The following is a 10,000-nucleotide window of genomic DNA, read 5'->3' on the forward strand; positions in this document are numbered from 1 at the left end:
GCTTCTCTCTCTCTCTCTCTCTCTCTCTCTCTCTCTCTCTCTCTCTCTCTCTCTCTCTCTCTCTCTCTCTCTCTCTCTCTCTCTCTCTCTCTCTCTCTCTCTCTCATGATAGGAAGACAAGCAGATAAACGGAAGAAGAAACAGATCAGCAGACAGTTAAAAGGACAGGAAATAGGAGATACAAAAGCTAGACTGGCAGACACACGAAGAAAGATAAACAGACAGACAAAAAAAATAAAATAAACAGAAGAAGAGCACAGGTACACAGACAAATAGAAAGAAAAGTGGAAGGATAGATGTCCATAACTCTCACACACACACACACACACACACACACACACACACACACACATCCTTCAGTTCTCATTAGCGTGATTAACTGCCTCGACCTCCATCTTACCTCTTATCTTCCAGTGATATCAATTTTTATCGCTCCATACTTTGGCCTAATTTAGCGTCTCTCTCTCTCTCTCTCTCTCTCTCTCTCTCTCTCTCTCTCTCTCTCTCTCTCTCTCTCTCTCTCTCTCTCTCTCTCTCTCTCTCTCTCTCAGTTTTCCCTTCACGTAGTTTCGCTTCCTTGCACCTCCTCTCTCTTTTTTTCCTCCTTCATCCCCCAAGGAGACATTTTTACTCACTCACTCGGTTCTCCGCCTCCTTCCCTTCCTCTTGGGCAGTCTGTCTATCTGTTTGTCTGTTTCTGCCTGCAAGTATATATTCTCTGTTTGTTGCTTGTGTATGGATAGCATCCATCCCCCCTCCTCCCTCCTCTCTCTCTCTCTCTCTCTCTCTCTCTCTCTCTCTCTCTCTCTCTCTCTCTCTCTCTCTCTCTCTCTCTCTCTCTCTGTCTGTCTCCCTAACGATTCATCCATCCATATATCAGTAAGTCAGTCAACCTATCTATCTCCAAGCTTACCTACCTGCCTGTCTTTGTACCTACCCGTTTGTCTACCTATACTCTCACGTGCGTCTATCTATGAGGTGTGAGGTGGGCGTGTCAGAGGGAGGTGAGCCAGGCAATGTTTACATCCATCATAACTCACACCAAATCTCGCCTTCAAAACAAGAAATATATACTCATGTTTAAATTGACCTCACCACCTTCCTGCCTGTCTCCCTCTCCCTCCCTCCCCTCCTTGTCCATCTCTTTCTAGCCTCTCAACTTTCATATATACGACTTACCAAAGCTGAAATTCCATAAAAATGTTAAAAGTATATATATATATATATATATATATATATATATATATATATATATATATATATATATATATATATATATATATATATATATATATATATATATATATATATATGTATATATATATATATATATATATATATATATATATATATATATATATATATATATATATATATATATATATATATATACATATATATATATATATATATATATATATATATATATATATATATATATATATATATATATATATATATATATATATATATATATATATATATATATATATATATATATATATATATATATATATATATATATATATATATATATATATATTGCACTTTTGATGTTAAAAGGTGAAATATATATAAATGAACTTAAAAGATGTAGTGTGTTTTATGAAATTCCTCTTCTTCTCTTTGTTATTCTTGTCACTGGTCTGGTGAGTGATGAAATTTGAGAAAGTGTACGATACACAAGTAAAATGTAACAATAGTAATAAAAAAGAAATAACGTAATATCAGAATAACAAAACAAAAGTGAAATTAGGATTACTTTTTAAAGGCCACAGAGATGATAAGGCGCGTTCTCATCGGTGATTTTCGTTTCTTCTCCACTGATGACGCAGACTCTGTTAAACTGTCTGTAGAATCACAAAAACACTCCTGAAGACCCCGCTGACCTCCACTAGAGACTTAAAAATTAGTGTAGATAAGACCTGGAGACGTTTTAGAGCCACCCCTGATGAATAGAAAGAGTGATATGGGGACGCATTTTTTGCTTAATTATACCACACGTAAGTTTTCAGGCACGACAATTTGGTCATATAGTGAAAGTGTGTTACGTAAAGAAGCTATACTGTAAACTAAGTCTTTGGAAACGCAACTGAAGGGAGAAATATATTGATATAATTTCATTTTTACCTTGTTCTGCGCGTCTTAAAGGAAGTCCTGAGCTGTGAGGAGAGAGGAGCTCATGAAAATAAATAAGGAAAATGTTCGTTACTTCAAATTTGATACAGTGACATAGAATTATACCTTTCTATTTATTTATTTATTTATATGAAATTGTATTCGATTTATATCATCATCAGTAATCTGGTCAATGAAATAAGTTAATGACATGGATTACTATTATTGTTATTATTATTATTATTATTATTATTATTATTATTATTATTATTATTATTATTATTATTATTGTTATTCTCCTCCTCTAGCAAACAAAATTACAGCTACTACTACTACTACTACTACTACTACTACCAGCACCACCACCAGTGTTACAAATACAAGAAGCAGGAGTAAATAATACCTTTACTACAAAGAAACTCTAGGTAGTACTGACAGGGGTAATCATCTAGCGATCAATAAGTCGGTAGTTAGTAAGAATATAATACTGTTAGTGGTAATTACGTAGTAGAGTCCAGTGGTGCGAGGAGCTTACGACTCGATTAGGTAGTACTGGCAATAACAAGATTAACAACAACAACAACAACAACAACGATCCTGAGATAATTGTCTTAACTCCTGGATCACATGGTTATCAGGTACATCATTATCCTCATCAGTGCCATCATCATCATTGTCCTCATCGTCATCTTCATCATCATCATCATTGTCGTCATTATCATTGTCATCAGTAGTCGTCAGTCGTTGTCAGTCAGTCAGTCAGTCATTATGTGTAATAGTGTCATATAGTAATCATCATTATCAATAATCTTTATCATCATTATCATCATCATTATCGGCGACAGTCATGCCATCATCATCATCATCATCATCATCATCATCATCACCGTCATCATCATCATCATCATCATCATCATCGTCACCTTAATAAACAGCTAGTCTTTGAGGAGGAAGCATGCATTCTTATTTGTTACATAGGCAAGTATACGTACATACTGGTACATACATACATACATACATACATACATACATAGTACACACACACACACACACACACACGGTACAACACTGATGAGGCTACTCTCTGAATATGCGTTACACTTCTCGTCGACAAGTCACGCCAGGGAACATCAAAGCTTGTTCTCAAACACTGGAAAACTTAAATTGGAAAACACTGGAAACCTTAATCCGAAACACCAAGAAACTTAAACCGAACCACTGGGAAACACTAAGAGACATGCTTAGATTCTGGAAAACTTAAGCTGAAACACTGGAAAACACTGGAAAACATTGGAAAACTTAAGCCGATACTCTGGAAAACACTGGAAAATTTATGCTGAGACTGAGAAAACCTAGCTAAGATAATGGAAAACACTGGAAAACTGAAACCAATACACTGGAAAACACTGGAAAACTTAAGGTGATACATTGGAAAACACTGGAAAACTTAAGTCGATACACTGGAAAACACTGGAAAACTCAAGTCGATACACTGGAAAACACTGGAAAACTGAAACCGATACACTGGAAAACACTGGAAAACTTAAGTCGATACACTGGAAAACACTGGAAAACTTAAGCTGATACACTGGAAAACGCTGGAAAACTTAAGTCGATACACTGGAAAACACTGGAAAACTTAAGTCGATACACTGGAAAACACTGGAAAACTTAAGCTGATACACTGGAAAACACTGGAAAACTTAAGCTGATACACTGGAAAACACTGGAAAACTCAAGTCGATACACTGGAAAACACTGGAAAACTTAAGTCGATACACTGGAAAACACTGGAAAACTCAAGCTGATACACTGGAAAACACTGAAAAACTTATGTCGATACACTGGAAAACACTGGAAAACTTAAGGTGATACAATGGAAAACACTGGAAAACTTAAGCTGATGCAATGGAAAACGCTGGAAAACTTAAGCTGATACACTGGAAAACGCTGGAAAACTTACATGCTTAGACTCTGGAAAACTTCAAGCCGAGACACTGGAAAACTTAGACTTGGACTCTGCAAAACACTGAAAAATCTAAATTCAAATCACTTAAACATTTCAGAATTTAAGCACTGGAAAATTTTGACCCCGGAAAGAAAAGTTGAAAATGCTAAAACACCTTAAAGGAATTTTCCCCTCTCAACTAATCCTCCTCCTCCTCCTCCTGTCCTCTCTTGGTTTAGCCGGACAATAATGACCTTTGTGATATTTTTGTAAACACGATTGTCAGCGTTTGGGTTTGAAAAAAAAATGAATATGGTTCGATTAATGCAAAGGTTTGTATTTGGAAAACTGCTCCCTCACCGTGACTCTTTTTAAAGAGTCACGGTGAGTCATGGTGATAATTAACTGGGTTCTCAAGAGTGTTTCTCCTGTTCATAATGTAGAAATCTTGTTAATCTGTCACTGGAACCGTAAAAACATCTTTAGAAACCCAAGTCACTTCAACGAGTCTTTTAATGGTGTAGTGAAGATGCAACGCAGAAGTATTTCAGGATATGGGCAATATTTGTATCACAGTGTGTATGTGGATCACTAGGGAGCATAGGAAATGTGGTGTTACGAACAGAGCTTATGAATAGAAGTCACTGTGTTGGAAGGCTCTTGCTTTCTTTCTCTCTTACTGATTTAATTGTTCAATATCCATTCTTCTCGTACCGCACTTCTAATTCACCTCCTGCCTTTCTCAGGAACAAAAGCAGGGTGTTTCGCTTACTGTAGAAAATTATGAGGATATAGAAATAAAAATAAAGTAACCATAAAACGAAAAAAAGAAAAAAAAAAAAGGTCTCTCTCTTAGTGTGGAAGATTATGAGGATATAAAAATGAAAATGAAGTAAAAAAGAATGACATGAAGTTCACTCCTGCGGCGCCTTTCTGCCTCAGTCTTATCCGTGCTTTAGAAATGGCCTCATCTGTGCAGGGACTCCTCTGGGCAGCAGCTGTGAGGGACAGGCTGGATCAGTTTGGCGGACTACAGTGTTGTGAGAGGCCTCGTGGCGACCAGCGTGGTGAGTGGGAGGAACTGTGATCTCATTTAGTTCAGGTTTAAGTTTAGTTTTAGAGCCTTTCCAACATGGCAGCTGGCATGTAAACACTCTAGCCGTGATGTCACAGCACGTGCATAGTTATTAATCTGACTGGTGAACTGAGAGCCTGTATTCAGAAAGGCCTTGCTCTCCCACTGCTACTATTTTCAAGGCCACAGAGATGATTAGCCGTGTTCTCAAGACTGTTTCTCTTTTTAACAGTGTAGAAATCTTGTTAACACGTCTCTAAATCTCTAAAGCCGTAAAAACACTTAAAAACCAGTGTAGTTTCAACTAGGCCCTTAGGAAAGTTGTGGAGCAGGAGTGTTTCGGAGCATGGTCCTGGTTCCCATATGATTATCAAGATAACAGTATAATCAACGTAACAATATTATATCACTCCTTTCTGTTTCATTGTAGCGTAAATTTACCCATACTATAACGGTAACACACTTTCTGCAATATACGGGGTGACCCAAAAGTTCGGACACAGGCAGTTGGCATATATTCAATAATTTTCATTCAATAATATCTTCAATAAATTGTTCTATTATTAACGATGCAAAGTGTAATGAATTTTGTTAGATTTAATTACGTGTATATAGCGCTTGGAAACAAACAAACAAAACAAACAAATACACAAAAGAGAGAGAGAAAAAAAAAAAACACTAACAATGTAACTGATGTGTCCAGACTTTTGGGCCACCCTGTACCACATGAATCACCTCCCCTGTTAGAATCACAATGATCACTTTTTTATAGAGGAAAAATGACCACACTTACCAAACACCCAGTAACTCTTGACCCTCACCGCGCTGGTCCCACAAAGGCTCTCTACAATCTACGATTCCTGAGGGTAACCTAACCTGCAGGAGCCACCGTGTCCAGACAAAACCATAAACCAGCTATGACCACTCAGGAGTGGCGGCGTAAGACTGGCAGGCGTGTTAGAACGTGAGCTTCATCTGTACCATGCGTTTATTTCTCACACGATGAAAACTCAAATACATGAAAACTCAAGCTCGAAAAAAAAGGCATGGGGAAACTAAAGCTTAATACAATGATAAACACAGGAAAATACTGAAAAAAATAAAATAAATAAATAAATAAATAAATAAATATATATATATATATATATATATATATATATATATATATATATATATATATATATATATATATATATATATATATATATATATATATATATATATATATATATATATATATATATATATATATATATATATATATATGCGCAAATCATTAGAAAATTTGAATTCAAACACTCCAAAACACTGGAAATCATAGACACAAACACTGGAAAACTTAAACACTGGAAAACTCAAACACTGGAAAACTCAAACACTGGAAAACTCAAACACTGGAAAACTCAAACACTGGAAAACTCAAACACTGGAAAAACTCAGACACAGGAAAACTCAAACACTGGAAAACTCAAACACTGGAAAACTCAAACACTGGAAAACTCAAACACTGGAAAACTCAAACACTGGAAAAACTCAGACACAGGAAAACTCAAACACTGGAAAACTCAAACACTGGAAAACTCAAACACTGGAAAACTCAAACACTGGAAAACTCAGACACAGGAAAACTCAAACACTGGAAAACTCAAACACTGGAAAACTCAAACACTGGAAAACTCAAACACTGGAAAACTCAGACACAGGAAAACTCAAACACTGGAAAACTCAAACACTGGAAAACTCAAACACTGGAAAACTCAAACACTGGAAAACTCAAACACTGGAAAACTCAAACACTGGAAAACTCAAACACTGGGAAACTTACACAATGGAAAAGTCATACAGTAGAAAACGAAAACGAAAACGAAAACTCTGGAAAACTGAAAAAAAAACCTAACCAAACGAGCTCAGGGACGGGAAAACTTAAACACTGGAAATTTTAGTAAAGAAACTGAGAACACAGGAAGAAATGCAACAAGGAGCAACAAAAATCTTCAGAATTTGTCATACCAAGGGAGAGCAGAGTGATCAGACGTGTTTCTCTCTCTCTCTCTCTCTCTCTCTCTCTCTCTCTCTCTCTCTCTCTCTCTCTCTCTCTCTCTCTCTCTCTCTCTCTCTCTCTCTCTCTCTCTCCCCCGCAAGCAAAAGATTCGACAGCATAAATGATAATGATAAGTCACACGGGAATACAGGGACCTAATTCATTTGTTCAAATACTATATGGATTCGAAATGATACTCCAGATAAATCACACCGAAGTAACGAGAGGAGACGGCGTGAAATTGAAAGATCGGAGATGTAACAAAATATATAAGTATTTTCACTATTAGAACTATTGACTTCTGGAACATCACAAGTATCGGTTGTTACTTCGATAACTACAGACGGTTTCAAGTCCAGCTTTTTACTAATAACAGTCGTGCTAACAGTCTAGTTTTTCTCGTCTCCTCCAGATGCGAGGTGTGGCGGAGCTCCTGATCATCACGAAAAGTTTCCCCACTCCCAGGATTCGCCAGCGCTAGTGGCAGTGCAGTATAGCGTAGCAGTGATAAATTCCTTAAGTTTCACTCTTTCTTAAAGTGTTTCCATGCACACATTTGCTTGTATTGTTTGGTGATTTTTTACATGCCGGTACATTGCTGTAGAGAGAGGTGGGAGGGAAGAGAGCCTTGTTTTGTTTCTCTCTTGTTCTCTCTCACTCGTAGCTCACTAGTATTTGTAAATAGATTAACAGATATCCTAGTTAAAGGCCACCTGATCCTCCTGATATCAGTTCCTCCAGTCATTCTCACGAGCCTCAGCCTGCGTGCCGGCAGTAGGCCAGTCTGCGCTAGACTGCCTGCGCAGGTTTGGTCCGTCTCTGCAGTCTTCCGTATCGCGGGACCAACCAGTCACACTTTTGCTCTTGTCAACCATTCTTGTACTCATGTTCACACACACGCATGTACATAGTACATAAATAGTAAAGACATACATACATACATACATACATACATACATACATACATACGTACGTAAGTACACATACATGCATACGTATATAAACAACCTTATAACTAGAGGAAAGACTTATTTGGAAGGCCTATTAGCTTTTGATTATGATAATGAAGCTAATTAATCCTAAAACTTTTATACATTACTGTGAGTGGCACGCGGCGAGCCAGGCGTCACCTGCCGCCACTGCCTGTCCCGTGCACCACTTACCCACCAAGTGTTGTGGTACCTACTATCGTGTCATCTAGTGTCAGAATAAGTCCATTATTATCATCATAGAGTACTGGCGGTAGAATATCATAAATACGTATATCTAAGTGTGTGCGAGAAGAACAGTTCAGGAATGACCTTCACCACTATTGCTATAATCATCAGGCGGTGCTGGGTTATTAGTAGATAAAATACGTGTCAGAATTCTCACCTATGCTACTGTGACGGTTGATAAAATAGTGTGGGCATCATGATATGGTGCCAGATTATATTTCTACAGTAGAGTTGTTAAATTGGTGCGTGAATACGCTCACTAAACGCTAGGCGGTGGTCGATGTGTGTGTGTGTGTGTGTGTGTGTGTGTGTGTGTGTGTGTGTGTGTGTGTGCAGCAGTGTAAGCAGCACGTGACTGTACAGCATAGCAGGAGCAGGGGTAGGGGACAGGTACCGCCTTGGACCGGCAGTGAGAGAGAGAGAGAGAGAGAGAGAGAGAGAGAGAGAGAGAGAGAGAGAGAGAGAGAGAGAGAGAGAGAGAGAGAGAGAGAGAGAGAGAGAGAGAGAGAGAGAGAGAGAGACTGACTGACTGACTGACTGACTGACTGACTCACACTAACAACAATCTCCCCTTCCGGCGGGGAGCTCAAAAGAAGGGTAGCGAGCCGTCGAGGGGGTGCAGGTCCAGGCAGGCGTGGTGGCCTGGCCTGGGGCACGCGTTCCAGTCCCCGCCTTTCCAATACCGCCAGTGCGCCTCGTGCCGGTACAGATGGTCGCCATACTTGTACAGCGCTGCACGCCCAGGGTTCCAGTCTGCGGGCGCCCACACTCCTCCCACGCGGATCAGGGAAGCCAGATGGCATGAAGACACGTTGTGTGGGTGCGCGCGCGCCTCCCTAATGGCCATAGGTACGTGGGCGTGCATGAGGCAGGGCAAGTGGTCAGGCAGGGCGGCTAGGGGAGTGAGGCTGGCGTGGCTGGGCGGGTGGTCCCACGGCCACATATCCATTGTGAAGCCTCCGGGACCCGTGCCAGTCGCGTAAGTTGTCTTGCCTTTGTTTTTGTTTTTGTTTTTTTTGCTTTTGTTGTTGTTGTTGTTGTTTTTGCTGTTGTCATTGGAACCGGAGCCTGACCCTCTAGCGTGACTGGTGTTGTTAGTGGAGTTGGTGGTGTCGCTCTTCTTAATGCTGATCTCCCTAGTGTGCAGCGACAGTCCCAGGCGGCGGAGGCGCTGCGTGTGCCGCATGAAGGTGAGGAGGCCATTGCGCTCGGTTCGCATGTCATCGTCAAAGTCCCAAGGCAGCGGCCCGTGGAACTTGAGGGCGCCCAGCAGTGTCCCCGCGTTAATGATGTAGGGGATCTGCTCCTCGCGCGACACGAGGTCAATGGCGGCCAGTATGCGCCCCTTGAGTGCCAGGCAGCAGGGCGGCAGGCTATAGTGGCGGGTGCGCTGCCGCGGCGAGCAGTCGATGCCCACCTCGCGGCACGAGTACTCCAGCCGCGTGCCGTTGTTCAGCACCACGGCAGATACCTCCCACTTCTGCGCCAGCTTTCGATACTGCCGCCGCGCTTGCCACGCCGCGGCGCGTGCTGCCTTGCGCTCCTCCGGCGTGCTGCACACCCTGTCCTCCGAGGCCTGGCGCTTGGCTACAGCCGGCGCC

The 10,000-nt window shown here is 40.4% G+C and overlaps 1 protein-coding gene across 4 annotated transcripts in view; it reads right to left on the bottom strand.

Moving 5' to 3' along the window:
* Window positions 1–4,956: 4,956 nt before the first annotated feature.
* The window catches only part of LOC135091433 (uncharacterized), a 20,246-nt gene continuing 15,202 nt past the window's right edge, over window positions 4,957–10,000 (bottom strand). For 3 of the 4 annotated variants that reach the window (XM_063989079.1, XM_063989077.1, XM_063989078.1), the window contains exon 5: window positions 4,957–10,000. This exon is cut by the window's right edge and continues 470 nt beyond it. In XM_063989079.1, coding sequence (XP_063845149.1) covers window positions 8,986–10,000 — 1,015 coding nt within the window. In that variant the 3' untranslated portion in view covers window positions 4,957–8,985. The other variant, XM_063989081.1, reaches the window with a different exon arrangement.

The sequence above is a fragment of the Scylla paramamosain genome, chromosome 37, assembly GCF_035594125.1.
Source record: "Scylla paramamosain isolate STU-SP2022 chromosome 37, ASM3559412v1, whole genome shotgun sequence".
Classification (NCBI taxonomy): domain Eukaryota; kingdom Metazoa; phylum Arthropoda; class Malacostraca; order Decapoda; family Portunidae; genus Scylla; species Scylla paramamosain.